General features: G+C 41.7%; 1 protein-coding gene across 1 annotated transcript; it reads right to left on the reverse strand.

The window, feature by feature from the left end:
* Positions 1–1,110: 1,110 nt before the first annotated feature.
* Positions 1,111–9,474, reverse strand: LOC137046591 (proteinase-activated receptor 1-like). Its single transcript, XM_067423866.1, has 4 exons — positions 9,155–9,474; positions 4,743–4,814; positions 3,037–3,135; positions 1,111–2,879 (listed from the first exon to the last, which is right to left on the reverse strand). Exons 1-4 carry the CDS (start codon positions 9,216–9,218, stop codon positions 1,795–1,797), a joined length of 1,320 nt encoding a protein of 439 aa, XP_067279967.1. The 5' UTR covers positions 9,219–9,474; the 3' UTR covers positions 1,111–1,794.
* Positions 9,475–24,872: the final 15,398 nt, after the last annotated feature.

The raw sequence follows: 24,872 nt of genomic DNA on the forward strand, positions 1-24,872 counted from the left end.
TAACCACTTTAATCTCATTAGTTGAAGAGTGATACATATTTTTCTACTCATTAGGCAAATATTTTGATTTAAAGGTGCACTATGTAGTATTTTTGCAGTAAAATATCCAAAAACCACTAGGCCAGTGTTATATATTTTGTTCAGTTGAGTTCTTACAATATCCCAGATGTGTCCAACTGTTTGTAAATTGTGAGAAAAATGCTATTTGAACCAAGGACCCAGGACTTCTGAGCATAGCGTCTGAGGGAGTCGCCTGTCAATTGCGTCATATCTGCATCCTCATCCATGAACATGATTTCTGCCCGAATACTATTTTCCACCGGCTTTGAGGTGAAGACCACAAGTCCCAAGATGCTGCGCTCAAACTTGGCGTAATCAAACTACGCCTTTGTTTTGAATAGGCAACCTCTAGTGGATGGAAAAGTTACATAGTGCACCTTTAAGAAGGAATGATTTCATGAATATGTGACAGGTGACATGCTTAGACCTGGAGAACATAATAATAAAAAAACTGAGAAAATTATATTTAAAAAGATTACTGTCCTTACTATACATAGTATAAGCTTGTTTGAAAACTAGTCCATATATTGTAAATATGCTCGTTCAGTTCACTTAGCTATACAATTATTTACACATCAATAACTCTTTCCCCGCCAAACACGTAATTTTACATTATATGTAAGAAAACGATTCCCTGCCAAACACGGAATTTTCCGTGTTTCCAGTTTTTCACTGTTATACACTAGGGGGTGCTAACACACATTTCCTGAATGAGTACATCTCCTGATCAAAACACATGAGGAAGACGAAAAAACCTAAGTGTTTATAAAAAAAGGAATGCATGGAGCTAGTATAAAAGGGTTTTTTTCTCTTTTTTTTTCCTTCTAAGCAGAGGGTCTATTCTTAATTTGATATTCAACAAAATATTCTATGGGCCATTACATTTTTGTGAAAATTATAAAAACCCTGGTGGTGGCTAGCAACTTAAAAAACAACAACAACAACAACAACAACAAAAACACTGGCGGGGAAAGAGTTAAATGTGCACAAATATTTACACACTTTCAAATACTTTGATTTATTATATATATTTAAAAAATGTTAACAAGGGCAGTGAAAGAAGCTTTATTTACAGAAAATGCTGACAAAATATTAAAAAAAACAATATTATATTATCTGTTTTAGTATGTCTTCATTTTATGTGTACGAGCCATTTATGTGTCTAAAGCCATTCTTTGTATGATTTTGTAATTATCTAGCAATCAAAATGTATTATATGTAAACATATCGAATAAACATTTTATATATTTCCTATTTGTAGAAATAACCTCCTGTACAATATTCCTGTTTTAGACTTAAGACCATCGAAGCTTGTTTTCATTTGTCATTTTGGATTGCGAGTTTATATAAGAATTATCAGATAAAAATTCACAATTAACATTTTTTATCTTTCAATTTCTTGGCAGAAATAAGCTTCCATATAACAGATATTTACTGCAACTTAACTACGTTTGCATCCTGAAACCTCTTGACATTCTCCAGAGATATGATCTAAATATGGCAATGTAAAAGACGCTCTGTCACAAACAGGAAATGGAGTCTCTTGAGGATGTGATTACACCGTGTCAATCTGTCCTAATAACAGCTGCACTGACTGGACACCGGAGAGAGGAAATTTATCCGGCTTTAGCATGAATCAGGATTTGTGGCCAGAAAGAGACTATTTCAGATTCATTTTTCTGTTAATGGCAAAATGAGCAGCAGAATAAACATAAAAACAATTTTCGGAATAATTCAAGTCTTTACACTAACACTAGCCTGACTATACTGACAACTCACGAAAGAGGATTCTGTCTGAGTGTTTGATTTTGATAGATTTGTTTCTGCTCTTCTCCAGCAAAACACAGATCTGATCTTCTGTCTGCACTGAGATGAGCCGTAGTAGTACAGAAGAGGATCCAGAAAAACACTTATGCTTCCCAAACACACAGCCAGCAGGTAAGCAACATATGATGAATCACCATCCTCTCCAGTAGCTAAACGAACACAGTGGTACAACAGGATGCCATTGGTTGGAGCGAAACACATCACAAACTCTGTCAGCACGGCAATAGCCATAATCACAGCTCTCCTTCGGTTGCCTGAAGATGATTTTGCTAATGGCTTAGACTTGCCACTGAGCACATATATGATGATAATGTAGCTGATTAAGGTGACAATGAGTGGAACAAAGTAGTAGAGGCAGGAGAGGATGGAGAACAGGTACATGTATAGCTGATTTATAGGGTCCTTATGTAACAGCACATCATGACAAGTGACGCCCACATCATTAACCTTGAGCGTTTGTCTCATTAAGAGAAGTGGCACCGTACCAGCGAGCGCCAGCAGCCAGACCAGCACACACACACACGTGGCTTTCCTTGCGTTCCTCCAGGTTAGAGAGGTGATGGGAAACGCCACGGCCAGCAGTCTGTCCACACTAATGCACATCATCAGCAGTATGGAGCAGTACATGTAGCAGTAGTAAGCTGCACTGAGCACACGACACGCCACCTCACCGAACACCCAATCTGAAGCGTTCAGCTGGTAGTGGATCTTCAGAGGCAGCAGCAGGGTGAAGAGCAGGTCCACACACGCCAGGTGAGACATGTAGATCACAGCTGGTTTCTTCTCTCGAATCCTACAGGTGAACGTCACCAAGGCCATAGCGTTCAGGGGCAAACTAATGAGGATGATGAAGATGTAGAACGAGGGCATGATGCGTGTTATCAATACGCCTTTGAGAAACAGAGAAGCCTCTTCTGAGATGCTGAATATGCGTTCCGTTGCATTCAGATCAGTGCTGTAACATGGATGTTTTCCACACAAAAAAACGGTCCCTGTAATCAAAAACACAACATCAGCTGCGAAATCTCTTAGTAGACAACTGAACATGACTTTGATGAAGTTGTTCAACTAAAGAATCAGTCAAAACAAACACAAGGCCCTTTTCTTCATTGTAAAAGTGTTGTTGGCAGTCTGATGATGATTTTATACCTTTACAGGTTGTATTTTGAGTTGAAGAAGAGTTGGGTGAGGTCTCATGATCCAAAAGCCTGAAGTTAGCTATAGCATTAAAACTGCGTCCAGATGGGGCTGTAACCAAACACAAAACCATCAAGGATAACTCACTGTCAGACAAATAAATTTGACTGAAACACTTTTGAGTAAAGGCATTGATAAGTTAGGGTTAGTCCTTGCTGAAGGCAAACAGCCATTTTCTTTTCTCTACTAAGAGGAACCTTCTGTATATTAGGACCTTATCTGATTGATAGCTTTCTATGTGTTTTTGATTGTAAATCAAATAATTTATAGTGTCTATATGCAAAAACATAATTGACAGTTTTTTGTTTTATAGTAAAATGACATTTATTGTGATGTTAAACCATTTACAAAATTATATTGTATATTGTAAAGTAACAACCAATTTACAGAGTTTTTCCCCCCAGTAAAATTCACATATTTTTTTACATTGATCAATGCATCCAAAATGTCCATGAGAATCCAAACCTTAAGTTGTTTTCAAAAATATTTTTGAAACTTTTCTGTGCGTTAGCTCTGTATCTTCTATTAGGCTAAACTCGCTGTAAATCAAGACTAACTCTGTTGAGCTGTTAACGATGATTATTTTTCTGTCAACGAATTTTGCAAACAGTCAAATGAAACACACAATATATTAAAGCGTCTTTGATGTTTCCATGGTTTTTACAAAAGAATTGAGGGTGGCTAACCTAGAAATCTAGACGCACCCTAGTGGCAGCAAATTTAATCTGCCCGCGAGTGTCGTCTAGCAACTCTCAATACCCTTCTGAGCTGTATTCGCCTAACTCTTGCCGGGCCAATCACATCGTGTATAGAGTCGGTGGGCGGGATCATAATGACGACGGCCGAGTTGCGTTTGCGTGCTTCTAATAAACACAGAAACTGGCGAACGGCGGTCTTTCGAATCAGCTTTGACTGCGACTCAGGAAGACTTAGAGTTAAGCTTTTCTCTGAGAAAAGAACAAAGAACGGCACTGAAGTCATTCTTAAGAAGGGAAGATGTGTTCGGAGTTTTGCTGACCGGATACGGCGAATGTTTAATCTGTCAACAAGCTCTGTTTCACTTTCGTTGCTCTGGTTGGTGGTAACGCTATCCTATCGCGTGCTGAGGGAGTTTGAAAGACAACCGTATATGCCGCCCCTCGGATTGAGCTGTCAATGGTGAGTTACCAAAACCAAACATCTTGATGTGGGTCTGGCTTGTCAAGCTCGAGGGTAGCTCCTATATGATATAAAATCTCCATGGTTTCTACAAAATAATCGAGGGTAATGCATGTATGATGTCATTGATAGGCAACGCACTGCACGATCCGTGTCCTGGTTAAAATGTATTATTTCTCTGGATTTAAACATTCTTGGAAACATTTAGGATAATTTAAGTACACAAGTCAACAAAATACATAACACTGTTCTAGTGTTTTTTTTTTTTTTTTTTTTTGGGGGGGGGGGTATTTTAAGCAAATAATCTTACATATTGTGCCTTTAAATTCAAATTGTGGATTTTTCTGTTTGATGTATAATCTGCATAAAAGCTAACCCAGCTGAGAACCCTTATTCTAAATTGATTAAAACTCTGACTAAAACTGGCCTTGTCCTGTTGTATTTTTCTACTCTCAGAACAAAAGTATAGACAGTATTTAGAGGATCTCCTGATACTATACCTCTTATGTGCTCCTCATCAACCGGTGGATTAATGGTTTCTGCAGCAACCGCAAATCTGTGTTCAGCACTATCTGTAATCAAACATACAAAAGGAATGCTTATTTATATAACACTACTAGATAAATACAGGAAAACGACCACATTTAAGATCTTGATAAAGGCTGAAATTATTTCCCCACAAAAATGTTTAAAACACAGGGTTTTTCCTAGGAATTCCCTGAATGCCTCTCTATCAGGGTCCTGAGTGATATGCCTAAGAAAGGAATACGTTTGAGTATACACTTATATAAATCCTGTTGTTGGTCCTGGTAGCTGATTTAGAACATGGTCTCTAGCCGTTGCCCCGCAGCCGCCGCCTAGGCATCAGTGTTTGCCGGCTCCGGCCCCCAGCCGCCACACAAGAGCTGAAGAGACTCAGGGGAAGACCCAGGGGAGTACTGCAGCTCAGACCATTGCATCCCAGCCACTAACACCGCACACGCCATACACCCCCCCCCCATCACCTGAGACTGTTGCTGCTGTGGAGGAGCTATAGACTGCCTCTTGCTAAGCGCCAGGCTGCCGAAGAAATGATCCGCGATATGGCAGCTAATGACATTATTTATGCATTGGATTATGTGGCTGAATCCTGTTGGTTCAGCTCTTTGGACTTGCACAGGGGGTATTGGCAAGTAGAGCTGGCACAAGTAGAGCTGCCAACTGCATTTACCATAGGACAATGACTGTGGCAGTTTAAGGTGATGCCCTTTGGACTATGTAATGCACAAGCCACCTTTGAGTGGCTGATGGAGTGGTTTCTTAAAGGGTTACTTCACTGTTTAGCATATGGTTTTGTATCAGTAGAAGAAGGAGATTGACCATCTACAATTCCTGGTTCCCCACGCTCTGTGGCTGGAGGTCCTCCGTTGGGTTAATGGGGCAGCTGGAGCTGGCCCTTTCAGCAACTCTCAAGACAGTGCAGCGGCTGTGGCAACGGTTCTACTGGCAGTGATGTCAGCAGGATGCAGAGCTGTGCATTCATTGGTGCGATGGTTGCATGGCACAGAAGGGACCCAGCCGATGCTCTCATGCGCCATTGCAGCAGTACCTAGTAGGGGCGCCCATTGAGAGGATCAGGGTGGACATCTTGGCTTACCCATCACCGTTCCACATCACAGAGGCCGGCAACCACTTTGTTCTGGTTGCTATGGACTATTTTACAAAATGGCCCGAGGCGTATGCAGTGCCGGATCAGAGTGCTTCCACAACGGCACAGCGACTAGTGGACGAGATGTTCACCTGATTCGGAGAGCCAGACGAACTTCATAGGGACCACGAGAGGAACTTTGAGAGCAGATTGTTCAGTGAGGTGTGCTAGCGATTGGGGGTGAAGAAGACAAGAACCACAACCCCTCCACTCTCAAAGCGATAGACTTGTTGAGTGGCTTAACCGCACCCTGGCCACACAACTTGCCATCTTGAGCAGTCAACACCAGAGAGACTGGGACCAGCATATGCCCCTGGTCCTGTGGGCATATAGGAAAGCAGTGCAAGAGATGAGTTAGTGCACACCAGTGGCACTGATGGACCTGGTGTTCGGGTTGTCCCCCAAGCCGGAGATCGCCAGTGGGCCAGAACTGGATTACTTGAGGCAATTGAGGAGCATCTGAGCATGGTCCATCAACTGGCCAAAGAGGCTCTAGAGGACGCTGGAGCCCGGCATACAATGCCCGGGCCCACGGGCCTACCATTGGGCCAGAGGACAGAGTGTGGGTGTTCTGCCAGCAGAGAAAGCGGGGATTGTCACCCAAACTGACTCATCATTGGCAGGGACCCGGGGAGATTCTGGACAAAATCTCAAAAGTGGTTTTCCCAGGGTCCGAATGCCTGGACAGAAGGGTGGTGCTTCATAAGGACCAATTGGCACAGTACCACCCACTGGTTTCAGAGTAAAATACTGGGGGAAGCCAGGGGGCTCCCCAAAATCCACTCCCGGCTCCGAGATGGACAATGATGGTATTGTAATGACCTTTTAGCTCTATTGGCTGTCAGCACTAGTAGCCAGATGCATTATGGGTATTATTATTCAAGCAATATGGTTGAGGTTTTGCTTAAGCAAAATTGTGTGTGTTTATGCTCAAGTTATTTGGGTGGGTTTAGTTCATTTACTGCCTTATGTAAAAAAAAAAAAAAGTGTGGCTCTCACCAGCATGGAGAAAGATGTGTAGAGGAGGGATATGGCGAAATGGCCCTGCCTGTGTAGTTCTTAATTCAGTGTTCAGAATAAAAGGAGAAGGAAGACTTTCCTTCTGCTGGTCTGTTCTGATTGTGCTCTTATTATTAGAGACACTCATGGTCGTGCAGTGTATGGCTATATTCCGTAGCAATTCACTTAAGACAAGTTTAATAGCTTAGTTTAGCTCCAGCCAGCCCCACGTTCTTCGGTTATATATATATATATATATATATATATATATATATATATATATATATATATATATATATATATATATATAGTGTTCAGCGATATATAGTCATATATATATAGTGTTTTATCGAGGTTGTAAGGTCACAGTTTCGGTATGAGAGCAAATAATAACACTACAAGCAACAGCACAAATACATAATAAATGGAGTGCATTTATATAGCACTTTCAACAAAATACAACATACATCCAAAGCTCTTTACATCTTGCCTCACATCCACTCATTCGTACACTGATGGTGGTGTCAGCCATGAAGGGTGCCATCCAGCTCATCGGGAGCAGCTGGGGTTAGATGTCTGACTTATGGATACCTCGACACTTGGTCAGGTGGATCGGGAATTGAACCATCAACCTTACTGAATTTTAATCTTGTACTTGATTTTGCTGTACATGTATAAAGCAAATAGCTTTTGTTTGAGAATGTGGACATTTTGGCATCCCCTTGGTAGGCCTACAAATGTAATTTTTGTACAAAAAAAATGAAATAAAAAAATGAAATAACATGAAATTCTGGTCATTGTTTCACAGTAAAAAATAACAGTCCTTAGGGGGGTGTTTCCCCCACTCTACCTTATGCATGTAAACTATAATAATGATATATGTGCATATTGTGAATAGATGTAAGAAACTTATTTACCTAGTGTTAAATATAACAAAATATATGCTAAATATCAGTTGACCTCGATGTTTACTTTCTTCACTGAAACAGACAGAAAATGAAAAGACTATCAATCAAAGCTCAGTTTTAGGAGGGGAAGAGACAGGGCAAGTGAAGAAGACAGAGAAAGAAAGAAAGAAAGAAAGAAAGAAAGAAAGAAAGAAAGAAAGAAAGAAAGAAAGAAAGAAAGAAAGAAAGAAAGTTTGTGTAAATCCACAATTGCACACGTCTAGTACAATTATGTGGTTTTGTTTCATTAATACAAAGTATACTTTTTTTCTTGATTTACCCGAAAGAATGGAAGTGAAATATGACAACATGCCCCGTAGGCGGGGTACATTGTAACGTGAGGGGGCACATTTTAACATGAGCAAATGACAGTTGAAAATGTTATCTGATATAATCCAAAAAATATCCAAAACAAACTAAAAATATTTTGTCAATAAAATCCAATTACTGATTTTTTGAAATAAAATAATGGCATATTTATATTTTATTGGCATTTATCATTAAAAATACACACATTTTTCATTTTGACAACAAACACATAATACACCATAGTTAAAAACAGAATAATAATGAATAATTTCTGAACATTGACCAGTCCTTATTTACCCCTTTCTCATGGTTTCTCAAAATAATTAATAAAAGTATAGAATATAATAGTTCTAATAGGGGCTCATTGTAACGCAGTGTTAGAATACACCCCATCTGCGCGACTGAGATTTAAACCGCGTGGCATTTGGACTTAGATCAGCATTAAAGAATGATCTCAACTGATAGCCTATATACGATTCAAATAGTATCAGCTTTGTCTCATTTTAAATAAACACAAAAACAGAGATAAAAATAAACTTAATTAAGAATTCACGTTTGCTATGGTAAAATAAATGTTTGATGATATCTTCCAAAAAAAAAAAAAAAAAAAAAAAAAAAAAAAATATATATATATATATATATATATATATATATATATATATATATATATATATATATATATATATATATATATATATATATTTTTTTTTTTTTTTTTTTTTTTTTGGCGCTATTTTTGCCTTATATAATGTCGATTTGGCAACTAAATAGGTTACACAAAGTTTCGTCATCCTGGCATGTGGAAAATGTTAAACCATGCGTGTTACAACTAACCCCGCGTTAGGTTGTGCCCCGAGCTCCTCTAGTTCAGTTTCAGCTATTCGCGTTAAAGTGCAGCAGCAAAAATATACCAAAAGTCGTCACTTGTGAAAAGCATAAGCTAATATTTATCATGCATAATTGAACTTACCGTTAAAAAATGCAGTGCATGTGTGCGCATTTAGAATTAAAAACAAGATAGTTTGGATTCCCATGATGTGTGAACTGTTGTCCAGCTCTTCAAACTGAAGAAAGAAAGTATTGCTGAGGAACAAACTCGCGCGTGAAGTCTTCAGTCCGTCTGCACTGTGATGTGGCTCCAGTTTCAGCGAGGATGTGCATTATAATGTAATGACATCACCGACCCTACGTCTCGACTAATAGAAAACCCAGAGAGTGTGTCTGGCTGTCCCACAGCGCCCCTGGGAAAGTAGATAGAAACGTACACTTTACAGCTCAACATGACTAAGACAGACATAGTTACAGACATACAGACATAGATTCCCCCCCCCCCCCCCCCCCCCCTCTCTCTCTCTGTGTGTGTGTGTGTGTGTGTGTGTATCACATGCCTTTTCCTGTCACTGTACTGGCTTTCCGTACAAACCGGAAACAGCCAATGAACAAATGTCTGTTATCTTAACTATTTGAAGGTCTAGAGTCCCACATGAATAAGCGGAACATTTTAGAACATTTTTTTTTGTGTGTGTGAAGAAATAGAGATCAGAGTCTGCTACTCACTTAAAAATGTTGGGTTAAAAATAACCCAACGTTTTTTAGTGTGTATTTAATTCCAGCAAACTATCCGTTTTAAACAGTGCGTGACCATGTTTGCAAAGTGAATAAGAGTCTTTTGTCATACTCACTGGACTAGTAACTGAAATGCTGAGAGGTTGGGCTTTACATCCAGTGAAATCTGGTAATATTTGCCTCTTTTTAACATTGATCTAATCTAAATAGACAATTATAGTTTAATATATATATATATATATATATATATATATATATATATATATATATATATATATATATATATATATATATATATATATATATATATATATATATATATATATATATATATATATATATTGCAGTAGGCTATTAATTATGGATGATTTATCCATGAACAGCATTATGTGTTTGTTGTTTAATTCATGTTGCCTCATAATCTTACAGTGAAATCTCTAATGTGTTTACTGGCATGAGGGCAGAAAAAACAGTTCTCACAACCTTGATCTGAAAACGAATAATAATAATTACACGCACACACACACACATTTAATCTCCATCTGTCCTGGATGATAAAGGTTTTATTTGGAGACTGTAAAATTCCATTCACAGGACTTAGAATGCAGAATGCCAATGATTTAACACACAAACCAGGGATGGAAATTCATCTTTTTTTTTTTTTGTCCACCGGCCTTTTCAAAATCTAACAGCTACTCAATGGTGTTACCAGCCACTTTCTTGTTTTTAACCGACTGTAACTGCATGTAAAAATTAATACTACAAGCTCTACAATACAGTAGAGCTTGTTTATTTACCGCAGTTTATTTAATCTCAAGTCTCAATGAAATACTGACATTTTCTCTTCCACACAAACCATGAACTGATACACATTTGATTAAATGAGTAGGGCTCTGTGTGCTCTTTTGTTTCCTGCATGTGGCATTTGGATGATTCTTGGTCTTTTATGGCTTCCAGTTTTAGGTTTTTATTCCAACAATTAAACTATTAGTTTTGGCATCTTCTGAAGTGTGTGGACGACATACCGAGCAGAACATTGTCAGGAATGAACTGAAATCAAAATTCTTGGCCGAAACTGAAAAAGAGGAAACCAAGGCCGAAAAACCGAAACACTGAAAGAAATTATGACAATTATTAGTGCCATTGCATTTATGGCTAATGCAAAGACTGTGTAACTTTACTAAACATCAAGGCATTGCCATTGCATAAATTAATATTGCAGTTTAAAATAATAAATATTATTTTACAACAATTTAAAAAAACGATTTATGCAAATATTTATTTATTACTGCATATTTAACTGTTTAAATTAAAGATTAATCCTTATTAAACTTACACAAGCTATTCAATCAAGAGCAGTGAGTGATGTCCTTATCTTTTGTTTGACATTAAACAGAGCAGTAACGGCTACTGCCCCTTTAAGATCTCGTCTTTCTCGACTGTATAAAGTTCTCTTAAGGCATATACAGACTGTCTGCTAGGATACTCATCAAGATGGACATGTTGACATACTTCTTGTGTGAGTTTGTCCGTTTAATATTTTAAACATTTATATATTACCTGTAAGCCTACTTATTTTTATTCAACTCATCATCTCAGGTGCAATGTAGCTACTTATTATGACATGCGTGTGATATGACATGTCGTCTGATTCAGCCCCACAAAGCTGCAGACAGGGGAAATATGTTCTCATCCCAGAAGATGATCCCCGTGGCACAGGCCTTACTGGGGTCTCTATTGTGCATTATTCCCCATCCTGGTCCAGCTCCACCAGCTTCTCCCGCTCAGCTCAGGGAAAGTGTAAAAGTGTTTTCTTATGTATTCGCTGTTAATTTAAATTTATGTTGTTTCTGATGTCAAAATTATTGTAGGTTTATCAATAGGCTAGTTGTAAAAAGTAGCTAGAGCAATTTATTTTCATTTACACATTTTAATTTACATAACAAGAAAATAATATATGAACATATGTATGAGTATAACAACATTACAAAAATAAACAATGTACAGAACAACCACTTGATGTTGCACATTTGATTTAGCCTATTTTTGTCTGTGGCAATTTTTAGCTATACGGTGTATGATAAGAAAAATAAATGATTGCACCGACAACATATTATAGTAGAAATGTGAAATTATTTTTTATTTTGGTGTCTTCTAGACTGAGAAAAGACAGAAAATGTATTTTTGTCTCATGGGGATGAAAGACTACAATTCCCAGAATGCTTCGCTGCCCTGTGAGGCCATTCCCAAAGCCACCTACTGGATTACAGTGACTGAGTTAGGGAACAAACACTAAAATTAAATACTGAAAGTGTCTGTTCAATATAATGATATTGAGCACAATCATTTGAATATACTCCAGGGTTTCTACTGATACAAAGCCATATGCTAATCGTTGAAGTAACCTTTTAATCCTGTGCCGCAAGAAATCTGATCGAGTGCCGCGGGAATACGGACCAGTCAAATCCTGTAGTCACCAGTGTGCTTTGAATTCTGGGCTAGGGTAGGCTGCGAAGTTGTGCGAAGGTTCCATCGATATCCGTTCCACCTGCACGATCCGTTCTGCGCATGCGTAGTAGACTCTTTACAAAACGCACATGCGCAAATGATAATTCTGTTTTGCGACGATTTACGACATCTGTTCCGCGAATGCGCTTATTTGTACTGCGAGACTTTCATTCACTCACAGCGAAAGAAAATGGAGTTCAGCAGAAGAAATTAGAAGTTTTGTTAGTGTGAATACATTTAGTTAGTGTGGGTGTATCTGGGTGACAGTGCACCCCCCCCCACACACACACACACACTGCATGAGAGAGAGAGAGAGAGAGAGAGGGAGAGGGAGAGGGAGAGAGGGAGAGAGAGAGAGAGAGAGAGAGAGAGAGAGGGAGGGAGAGTGTGTGTGAGGGAGAGAGAGAGTGTGAGGGAAAGAGAGGGAGAGTGAGGGAGAGAGGGGGCGAGACTTAAATAACTCTTTTTACTCTTAAATAAAACTTTATTTATTAATCACATGCTTCTTTCAAGTCATTTCCATTGTCAGTTTAAAATACGCTATAATGTTTCCCCACATTACAAACATTTGTTTGTTGTTCTTTCTTCATGTAAGTGCAGATAGTCTTGGCAGAAATGCACATTATGTTCCTTATTGTCTTGCTGAAACTTCCTGTCCTCCCTCCGGATCTCGATCAGCTCATCCTCTCGGTCTGGCTTCCTCTTGACTGGTGCGAGCTCCTCCTCATCCTGGTCATCCACTGCTGAACTTGGCCCTGGTGTGTCCTCAGGGGTGGAGGCAATGAGGACAGTAGGGTTGTTAGAATGCCTGTCCCAACACTTCATCAATGAGGACAAACCATGGCCAAGTTTCCCACTCCCTCACTTGTCCCAGGACACTTGCATCCTAAGGGAGAGAAAATAAACATTCCTGTTAAACCCAAACACAACAGCACAAGCCATTTCAGCAAAGATGTGCCTATTATTAACTTGCATAGTTTGTATTTTTGCCGTTTAAAAAAAATTAAACATAAATTTGCAACATGCCATCATCATCAACATCCCAAATACATTGATTTACTCCCCATTTGTATTTGAACATGTCCATGTCATAAACCAATCTATAGTAAGTAAATTCTATTTTGATCTGTGATTTTAGTAAACCCTTAAAAATGGCCACTACATCAGTTGATCCATCACCTCTCAAAAGATTTTTCCGTGAAAGCCATATGGCTTATCCTAGAAATCTAGACGCACCCTACTCTAAAAAATAATTCAGTGGCTTAGTAAATATCACAGTAATAATTAACTTTATTAACTTAATAAAATCTCTCAATATCATTTACTTGATGGTTTTAGTTAAATATACCAAAATAATTGACTAAAAATCCAACAGGTAATTTTGTCTAAAATTTATAGTTATATTTAAGTTTTTTTCACTAAAATAATTTAGTATTCAAATAACCAATTATTTATTTTAAATATACTTAATACATTTGTGAAATGTATTTCAAAATATTTGAGAATGGAGAATTAAACCGATCTGTTTCAAGAACCACAAATATTACTTAATTAAAATCAAGATTATTAATGTTTAACACACACTGAAGAAATTGAGTAAGTTTACTTGATTAAAACAATGCCCCCACCCTCTGACCTGACGACAGCTCCAGGGTTGAGTGAGTGCGGAATGCGGATATTTGAATTCTCCTCAGTCACCAGAGCAGTTTCTTCTTCTCAGCTTCGCAGAATTGGGGCATTTCCTCTGTGAAATTCAGGTTTGTATGTTTTTTTTAAATCTATATAATCATTACTTTGCTAAAAGGCATTTTATTTAATTCAAAACAACATACAGGGACAGTGTGAGTCACCTTAAGTTAACGTGTGGCGTTGGTCTTTGAAACGCCTGCTGTGTTGCTCAAAACACACAACTTTATTCGTAAAGATAATGAATATAATGAATTTGGATGATAAAATCTTATTAAAACTGGACACTGTTTGTTTATTGTCAGGTTATGGAGTCTGGCGCCTCGCAGCATCTTTCAGCTACGAATGAAACCCAGGACAGCGGTCTCAAGTTCAAAGTCCACCCGCAGACCGCTAACGTTAGTCCATCTCAGGCTCGAGAAACAGCGCTGATACGGTGGAAATGGGATAACAGACCGGTTGATTACACTTGAATTACTTTTAAATGTTACATTTTTACTTCTAAAATGTTTGTTACATGAGTTTAAATGTTGTAAAATAACTGTTATTCTTTACATGTCAAACAGTAATCTATGCTGTAACGTTATTGCTGTAACGTTAAGTTACTCGTCGACAATAAAGGCCATGTCATGTATAAGTGCGTTTGTGTGGACTGGAGTATTTTACAAAGGTTTAGAGGAAATTAAAGTTATACTATACAAGTTAATAATACTCATAAATAAAAACAGTTCATATTAGTCATAAATATAGGTTTTTAAATGCTTTTTACCCAATTTTTTCTACTCAATTGAATTTGTTAATGTAACAAATGCAGTTACTCAGATCTACTTAATTTTTTACTTACATTTACTCAGTTCATATGGTGTCTATAATTGATTTCACTGCTTTAAAATTTACTCAATTTTTTTAGTGTAAAAATGTTTCACCAAAAAAATTGAGTAAATCATAGTATACGTTTTTAGAGTGCATAGCGGCAGCAAATTTAATTTGCCCGCAAGTGTGGTCTAGCAACTCTCAATTCCTATCTGAGCTGTATTCCTCAGAATCTGGACGGCCCAATCACAGATCAGAATCGCCCAATCCTCAGAATCTGGACGGCCCAATCACTGTGTATAGAGTCGGTGGGCGGGGCCATAATGACGACGGCCGAGTTGCGTTTGCGTGCTTCTAGTAAACACAGAAACTGGCGAACGGCGGTCTTTCGAATCAGCTCTGCCCGCGCCTCCGGAAGACTTGGAGTTAAGCTTTTCTCTGAGAAAAGAACAAAGAGCGGCACTGAAGTCATTCTTAAAAAGGGAAGATGTGTTCGGAGTTTAGCCGACTGGATACGGCGAATGTTTAATCAGTCAGCGAGCTCCCCTTCACCGTTGTTGCTCCGGTTGGTGTAGCGCTATCCTATCACGTGCAGAGGGAGTTTGAAAGACAACCGTTTATCCGCCCCTTGGATTGAGCTGTCGATGGTGAGTTTCCAGACCAAACATCTTGATGTGGGTCTGGCTTGTCAGGCTACATATGGCCAGTTTTGCTTGCCCAAATAAAAAATTAATTAAAACATGAACATCCCTCCTTTTTCTACTATATTTTGGGCCATAGATGAATAAAACTGGTGTAAACACTTCCCTCAGAGTATTACACCACTCTTCCAATTTCTGAAAAAGTGGCTGAAGCCTTTCACACGGTTTCCTGCTCTCCACATAAAGGACAACCCCCCCACCACCTGTGGATCAAGATGTGCTCTGTATCTGTTTGTAGCTATTAGCTATTACAATTCTCCACTGAAGGTCTCCAGACCTTTTCTCCAGTGGTGGTTTGTACAGGGCCCGCCAGCTACCTTTAGGGGAAGCACCTAGCCCGAACAACTCCAGCCATTTGGACTCTTTGACACTCTCAAGTGTTTTCAAGTGGCATATCTTAACACACAGTGCATAAAAGTCTTTTTTTTTTCCAGCATCCCGAAACAACAACAGCTGAGGTATCTTAAAAGATAGCAAACTACCTTCCTTTTCTTGCCATATTCCAGTCTCAGCAGAAACACTCAGGTCTGGAAACACACATTTGTCCAGCTCTTCATCAAAAGATTCCAGTGCCCGCCTATAGTCTTGTGGCAGAGACTCTATAATCTGATTTAACACTTTCTGTGCCAATCGGATTGATTTTATTCCCAGTTTTAAAGCAAAGTTTTCCACGGTTATCCATCCTTTTGTTTCCATTAGATGTCCAATTTTTGTTATGTTTGCTTTCCACATAGCTTTTCTGAAAGTATCTGATTTACAAATGTCCAAATCCAAACTGAGATTAAAAAGTAATGGTTCTTCTTTCAGCCATAAGCTCTGCGTCTCATTTACATTCCGTGAAGACTTGAACAGTGTCCATGTTTTTAAAATTGATCTGTAAGTAGAGAGAGAGAGAGAGAGAGAGAGAGAGAGAGAGAGAGAGAGAGAGAGAGAGAGAGAGAGAGAGAGAGAGAGGCAGGCAGGCAGGCAGGCAGGCAGGCAGGCAGGCAGGCAGGCAGGCAGGCAGGCAGGCAGGCAGGCAGGCAGGCAGGCAGGCAGGCAGGCAGGCAGGCAGGCAGGCAGGCAGGCAGGCAGGCAGGCAGGCAGGCAGGCAGGCAGGCAGGCAGGCAGGCAGGCAGGCAGGCAGGCAGGCAGGCAGGCAGGCAGGCAGGCAGGCAGGCAGGCAGGCAGGCAGGCAGGCAGGCAGGCAGGCAGGCAGGCAGGCAGGCAGGCAGGCAGGCAGGCAGGCAGGCAGGCAGGCAGGCAGGCAGGCAGGCAGGCAGGCAGGCAGGCAGGCAGGCAGGCAGGCAGGCAGGCAGGCAGGCAGGCAGGCAGGCAGGCAGGCAGGCAGGCAGGCAGGCAGGCAGGCAGGCAGGCAGGCAGGCAGGCAGGCAGGCAGGCAGGCAGGCAGGCAGGCAGGCAGGCAGGCAGGCAGGCAGGCAGGCAGGCAGGCAGGCAGGCAGGCAGGCAGGCAGGCAGGCAGGCAGGCAGGCAGGCAGGCAGGCAGGCAGGCAGGCAGGCAGGCAGGCAGGCAGGCAGGCAGGCAGGCAGGCAGGCAGGCAGGCAGGCAGGCAGGCAGGCAGGCAGGCAGGCAGGCAGGCAGGCAGGCAGGCAGGCAGGCAGGCAGGCAGGCAGGCAGGCAGGCAGGCAGGCAGGCAGGCAGGCAGGCAGGCAGGCAGGCAGGCAGGCAGGCAGGCAGGCAGGCAGGCAGGCAGGCAGGCAGGCAGGCAGGCAGGCAGGCAGGCAGGCAGGCAGGCAGGCAGGCAGGCAGGCAGGCAGGCAGGCAGGCAGGCAGGCAGGCAGGCAGGCAGGCAGGCAGGCAGGCAGGCAGGCAGGCAGGCAGGCAGGCAGGCAGGCAGGCAGGCAGGCAGGCAGGCAGGCAGGCAGGCAGGCAGGCAGGCAGGCAGGCAGGCAGGCAGGCAGGCAGGCAGGCAGGCAGGCAGGCAGGCAGGCAGGCAGGCAGGCAGGCAGGCAGGCAGGCAGGCAGGCAGGCAGGCAGGCAGGCAGGCAGGCAGGCAGGCAGGCAGGCAGGCAGGCAGGCAGGCAGGCAGGCAGGCAGGCAGGCAGGCAGGCAGGCAGGCAGGCAGGCAGGCAGGCAGGCAGGCAGGCAGGCAGGCAGGCAGGCAGGCAGGCAGGCAGGCAGGCAGGCAGGCAGGCAGGCAGGCAGGCAGGCAGGCAGGCAGGCAGGCAGGCAGGCAGGCAGGCAGGCAGGCAGGCAGGCAGGCAGGCAGGCAGGCAGGCAGGCAGGCAGGCAGGCAGGCAGGCAGGCAGGCAGGCAGGCAGGCAGGCAGGCAGGCAGGCAGGCAGGCAGGCAGGCAGGCAGGCAGGCAGGCAGGCAGGCAGGCAGGCAGGCAGGCAGGCAGGCAGGCAGGCAGGCAGGCAGGCAGGCAGGCAGGCAGGCAGGCAGGCAGGCAGGCAGGCAGGCAGGCAGGCAGGCAGGCAGGCAGGCACAGGCAGGCAGGCAGGCAGGCAGGCAGGCAGGCAGGCAGGCAGGCAGGCAGGCAGGCAGGCAGGCAGGCAGGCAGGCAGGCAGGCAGGCAGGCAGGCAGGCAGGCAGGCAGGCAGGCAGGCAGGCAGGCAGGCAGGCAGGCAGGCAGGCAGGCAGGCAGGCAGGCAGGCAGGCAGGCAGGCAGGCAGGCAGGCAGGCAGGCAGGCAGGCAGGCAGGCAGGCAGGCAGGCAGGCAGGCAGGCAGGCAGGCAGGCAGGCAGGCAGGCAGGCAGGCAGGCAGGCAGGCAGGCAGGCAGGCAGGCAGGCAGGCAGGCAGGCAGGCAGGCAGGCAGGCAGGCAGGCAGGCAGGCAGGCAGGCAGGCAGGCAGGCAGGCAGGCAGGCAGGCAGGCAGGCAGGCAGGCAGGCAGGCAGGCAGGCAGGCAGGCAGGCAGGCAGGCAGGCAGGCAGGCAGGCAGGCAGGCAGGCAGGCAGGCAGGCAGGCAGGCAGGCAGGCAGGCAGGCAGGCAGGCAGGCAGGCAGGCAGGCAGGCAGGCAGGCAGGCAGGCAGGCAGGCAGGCAGGCAGGCAGGCAGGCAGGCAGGCAGGCAGGCAGGCAGGCAGGCAGGCAGGCAGGCAGGCAGGCAGGCAGGCAGGCAGGCAGGCAGGCAGGCAGGCAGGCAGGCAGGCAGGCAGGCAGGCAGGCAGGCAGGCAGGCAGGCAGGCAGGCAGGCAGGCAGGCAGGCAGGCAGGCAGGCAGGCAGGCAGGCAGGCAGGCAGGCAGGCAGGCAGGCAGGCAGGCAGGCAGGCAGGCAGGCAGGCAGGCAGGCAGGCAGGCAGGCAGGCAGGCAGGCAGGCAGGCAGGCAGGCAGGCAGGCAGGCAGGCAGGCAGGCAGGCAGGCAGGCAGGCAGGCAGACAGACAGACAGACAGATAGACAGACAGATAGATAGATAGATAGATAGATAGATAGATAGATAGATATTACTAATCACATTTTAAAAAAACACTGGGTGAAGGGGTTGCAAAATTTGCCTGTGCACCTTGCACATTACATGGATGAATTTTAACATTAATGGATGAAAACAGGTGAGCTCTCCTGGTTTGAAGCAATGGATGCCAACATTGGAACCATTTTTTACTGTAACTGTATACAGTAAATTCTTCTGTTGTTTTGTATGTAGACCTCTGTATGTGTAACTTTGTGTTGGTTAAGAAGCCACCGTGTACATTTTGAGTCTTGGAGCCTTTTCCTTACTAGTCATCACTAAAAGAGAAAAACATAAACAATTAAGACAGAGAAAAACATACTTAGACAACAAGTATAGGAATTAATTGTACTAGGGGTGGGGACCTAGATCCTGTCATTTTCCTAGTCGTCAAAGGTAGAGCTAGAGAAACCACTTACCCCTACATTGTAGTGAAATTTTCCGCTACAGAAGCTTAACTTCATAGGAATTTACTGAAAGTCCTCGCTTTGCTCCGCTCCATTATTAATACCAGAGCAGCCGTGTGCATATGTTCCTTTTGGTTAGAAAGAAATAGTGATTTAAAAGCCCAGTCGGTGATACTGGTATTACCGGTGTTGTCACACGTTGATAAACCGGTGTGAAAATTTCCACACGTCACATCTTTATGCGTGCCATCTCGCATTCATTCCAAATGTAGGCTCTTATATATATATATATATATATATATATATATATATATATATATATATATATATATATATATATATATATATATAAATATATATATATATGCTTAACTGGCTGAAATCAGGGAAACTGTCAAGTGGGACAGTTAGTGAAGAAGGAGGAGAGGGACCAAGAGAGAGTGAGGATTTGGAGGCAAAAGAGACAGAGAGAATAGTGAAACATTTTATGTTTGATGTTGCACTTGAAAAGTTTCAGATTGATGCTCGTGTTTATTTATTTGATCTATATCGGACCTTATTCTCTTTAATGTTGTGGATCGATTGTAACTTCATTGCAATTTAATTCAATGTACTGTCGTTCTAATTTCCATAACCGTTGTGTTATGATGATGATAATGCTAGCTCCACAGTCATTGAATAGGCCTAGCGGCCTGTTGCTGCAACGCTTTTTTTATGCAGCTGAAAATAAATCTAATTTCTGTACTGAGCCTGTGTCTGTCACATCCTCTTAAAGTGGAAGCTTGTGCGTAGCTTTGTTGCATGTTGTTATTGTCATTCGTGTTCTGGTTATTTGCCCTGATTTGCCCTATCAGTCTTTATATGGTGATAAAACAAAGCTTTGTTGTTGTTGTTTTTTTTTAAGTGGGTATTGGGGGTTGCACGAACCCGTTCTGGACATAGAAGGGGGTGCGCAGGTAAAAAAGTTTGGGAGCTGCTATTCTAAAATTTAACAGAAGTCCCTGCGAGTAGATCAATGTTGATATGTATTGCCATAAAGCTACACTGTAGCCCCTTTCACACTGCACGTCGGACCCGCAATATTCCCGGAACATTGCCGGGTCGCCTTCTGTGTGAAAGCAACCACGTCCTGGAATTGATTACCGAATTGAACCCGGGTCGGGGACCTAGTAACATTGCGTTATTCGACCCGGGACGAGCGCTGTGTGAACAAAAGCCGAAACTAATGCCGCAACGTGTACGTAGTTATCGTGCGACTCCTAGAGCTTGTTTTTTCAATAATACAACCCTGCAGTGCCAGAAGAGCTCGTCTGTGTTTTAAACGCAGAGAGTGTTCGTATACAAAAGAAACTAAAATTAAACAAGCAGAAACGTGCGCAAACTGGACACAAGTCGAGACCACGGAGCTCCTAACTATCCGCGCTGAAGCTGAGATCGCTCGCCGTTATACGTCACATCAGGATGTTACATGTCAACTCGACCCGGGACCGTTACGGGTTGTGTGTGAAAGCGCACATATTACGGTATTTCGCTGGCAGTCTGAATGGGCCAAATCTAGCGGCCCGGGAACAAATGCCGGAACAAATGTCGCATTATCCGTGTATTTGCCGGAATCGCAGTGTGAAAGGGGCTCATGTGATATTCAGGGCAGGCGTGTTAGGGGCGCGAGCGCGCTCTAGTGCCGCCCATTACTTCCCATTAAACATAGAATCGGAACAAGCGAAAAACAACATGTTTATTAAACATGACCATCATAGGGCGCCCCCTCAGCCACATGTTTAATTGCTTATCAACCTGATTATTAGATTGAATTGATGGTGATTACTGATTATTAGTTCAGGCGTTAGGTCAGGCAAGTGCTCATCTTGCGCGTTCATCAAAAATGAGGCGTCTAAACCACGCACAGCGACGGAAAGCAAGAAAGAAAGAAAGAAAGAAAGAAAGAAAGAAAGAAAGAAAGAAAGAAAGAAAGAAAGAAAGAAAGCCCAGCATAGAGATTAGTCTTCTATCACAGCCAATATGTTGTCAAACTAAATAAAATTACTTAGTATTATCAATATTATCAACTAATATTTATTTTATAAACTTGCTAGTTATCTACGTATTACTACATATTGCAAACATAACTTCACTGACAATAATCTACAATAGCCTAACCTACTGGATGTAATTTAAATATCAAAAGTCCAGTTCATTATAAATATGGATAAAGTATGCACGTTAGTTATGAAAAGTATGCAACCTACATGGGCGTCGGGAGCAAATAAAAAGTGGGGCATCTTGTTTTTTTTTTTTACCGGAGTAACGATAGATGGCATAAATTAAACACAAATATGATGTCTTCTAGGCTACTTAAAGATTGATTGGGCTAGACAAAATTACAGAAACCACACTCTCTACAGTGGCTGCAGTCTAGGGGTAAGATGCATGTCATCAAGTTTTGACGCATATCGATCAGAGGTTCGAATCCGCCTTTTGCCACACTCGCTCTATTCCCTTTTCCCCATCACATATCAGATCGGAAAGGCATTTATTTTCAATAAAAAGTGAGAAAATATTAGAAAAGTGGAAATAAAGCATCTAACGTGTTTAATAATAAGTGCTTCTCGGTTAGGGGTAGGCCTAGGAAAACAGACGTGCTGAATTAGAGACGATAAAAGTGAGTGGGGCGGGGCGGGGCGGGGGGCGCGCAAAACTCCATCTCGCCTAGGGCAACCAAAGAGCTAAAGCCGGCCCTGGTTCCCCGTGAATGTTTTTGCTGGGGTTGGGGCCTTAAGTTGGCGTATATGAATAAAACAAGGACAAATAATGATAGCTATTATCGAATTTGCTGCAAATGCAGATAAACTTAATATTGCTTTTTTTGTCACACAGAAATGCCATTGGCAGTAAAGCACGTATGATTTTGAGCTAGGATGAAGTAAAGTAAATTTACTGCTTTCAAATGCTGTCATCATTTACTCACTCTCGTGTCGTTCCAAACCTGTATGACTTCTGTGAAACACAAAATGTTTTGTGAAATACAAAATACAAAAGATGTTTTGAAGAATGTTGGAAACCAAGCCATTTTGGTTAGGCTACCATTTGAATATTGTATGAACAAAAAAAAACAGACTCAAATTTTTATTTTATTTTATGCTACACAGAAATAAACTCATTTAGGTTTGGAATGACATTAGGGTGAGTAAATGATCACATTTTTGGGTTGAACAATCATATTTTTCAAGAGTTAACACATCATTAAAGTAAGACACTGATCTATCTTTCATGAGGCTATTACATTTAATTAAATCTATTAAAAAAAAGTTAATAAAACTTTTAAAGAGGAAAAAAAAGCTTTGTCCTTAATTCATTGGATCTAGACTTAAATATGTTTTATAGACTATAGTTTAACTGTTTGCCAGTTTCATTTAAATGTAAAATCATGGTAGTCACCAGGGCTGGACTGGTAATCTGGCATACCGGGCATTTGCCCGGTGGGCCGACGCACTTTGGGGCCGGTATAGTGTTTAAAAAAAAAAAAAAAACTGTATTTTTTTTTTGTACCACTGACAACATGCAGCGACAGCGGCCCATTGGTTTGTCTTCTGAATTGACAAGGCGAAGCGAGAGAGACCTCTCCATATTAGGCCCTTTTTTTCTATTTATTTATTTATTATTTGAGCGCATGGAACTGCAAAAGGTGAATATCCGCACAGCGCAGCCGCTGCGTTTAAATAATGCTCTATGAACGGCACTTTGACTTATTTTGTTTTATACAATCGTGTGATATGGAAACATTTCAGTTCTGTGGTGAATCAGCTAAAAACAGCCGCGAGCATGTAGGCCTATTCATGACGAGGTAAAGTGGAAAACGGCAATACACACAAACGTTTCACTTTACCACAACCACAACTCTGCAGCTATTAACAGCGAAGAAATATGGTGTTTTGGAAGAAACATTTATTAAAAATGTTGCTATACATAAATTAATATTGCAGAATATAAATTACTTTTATAGATGCTGTTTTCGTATTTTCTACAGGTGTTTACATTTTTTTTTTTACTTACAAAAATTAATATTGCAGAATATAAATTACTTTTATAGATGCTGTTTTCGTATTTTCTACAGGTGTTTACATTTTTTTTTACTTACAAATATAATAGTTTATTATATGTTTTATATAGTTTTGGAAACCATAGTAATGAGGGGCAAGGTTTTTACAGTCTGTTTTTTACCCTGCGACTACCAGGGCTGGACTGGGGCTAAAATTCGGCTCTAGCATACCCAGCACATCCGGCCCATGAGTTCCCCGTGAATGTTTTTGCTGGGGTTGGGGCCTTAAGTTGGCGTATATGAATAAAACAAGGACAAATAATGATAGATATTATCGAATTTGCTGCAAATGCAGATAAACTTATTATTGCTTTTTTTGTCACACAGAAATGCCATTGGCAGTAAAGCACGGATGATTTTGAGCTAGGATGAAGTAAAGTAAATTTACTGCTTTCAAATGCTGTCATCATTTACTCACTCTCGTGTCGTTCCAAACCTGTATGACTTCTGTGAAACACAAAATGTTTTGTGAAATACAAAAGATGTTTTGAAGAATGTTGGAAACCAAGCCATTTTGGTTAGGCTACCATTTGAATATTGTATGAACAAAAAAAACAGACTCAAATTTTTATTTTATTTTATGCTACACAGAAATAAACTCGTTTAGGTTTGGAATGACATTAGGGTGAGTAAATGATCACATTTTTGGGTTGAACAATCATATTTTTCAAGAGTTAACACATCATTAAAGTAAGACACTGATCTATCTTTCATGAGGCTATTACATTTAATTAAATCTATTAAAAAAAGTTAATAAAACTTTTAAAGAGGAAAAAAAAAGCTTTGTCCTTAATTCATTGGATCTAGACTTAAATATGTTTTATAGACTATAGTTTAACTGTTTGCCAGTTTCATTTAAATGTAAGATCATGGTAGTCACCAGGGCTGGACTGGTAATCTGGCATATACCGGGCATTTGCCCGTTTGGCCGACGCATTTTGGGGCCGGTATAGTGTTTAAAAAAAAAAAAAAAAAAAAAAAATAGTATTTTTTTTGTTGTACCACTGACAACATGCAGCGACAGCGGCCCATTGGTTTGTCTTCTGAATTGACAAGCCGAAGCGAGAGAGACCTCTCCATATTAGGCGCTTATTTCTATTTATTTATTTATTATTTGAGCGCATGGAACTGCAAAAGGTGAATATCCGCACAGCGCAGCCGCTGCGTTTAAATAATGCTCTATGAACGGCACTTTGACTTATTTTGTTTTATACAATCGTGTGACATGGAAACATTTCAGTTCTGTGGTGAATCAGCTAAAAACAGCCGCGAGCATGTAGGCCTATTCATGACGAAAACGGCAATACACACAAACGTTTTACTTTACCACAACCACAACTCTGCAGCTATTAACAGCGAAGAAATATGGTGTTTTGGAAGAAACATTTATTAAAAATGTTGCTATACATAAATTAATATTGCAGAATATAAATTACTTTTATAGATGCTGTTTTCGTATTTTCTACAGGTGTTTACATTTTTTTTTTACTTACAAATATAATAGTTTATTATATGTTTT

This window comes from Pseudorasbora parva, chromosome 18 (genome assembly GCF_024679245.1).
Source record: "Pseudorasbora parva isolate DD20220531a chromosome 18, ASM2467924v1, whole genome shotgun sequence".
NCBI lineage: Eukaryota > Metazoa > Chordata > Actinopteri > Cypriniformes > Gobionidae > Pseudorasbora > Pseudorasbora parva.

Excerpts from the sequence above, each read along its gene's own strand:
- LOC137046591 (XM_067423866.1), bottom strand. The coding sequence starts at position 9,218 with ATGGGAATCCAAACTATCTTGTTTTTAATTCTAAATGCGCACACATGC. Across the intron at positions 4,815-9,154 it reads ATGCACTGCATTTTTTAACG|ATAGTGCTGAACACAGATTT; the intron begins GTAAGTTCAATT and ends GTTTGATTACAG. Across the intron at positions 2,880-3,036 it reads TCAAAATACAACCTGTAAAG|GGACCGTTTTTTTGTGTGGA; the intron begins GTATAAAATCAT and ends TTTTGATTACAG.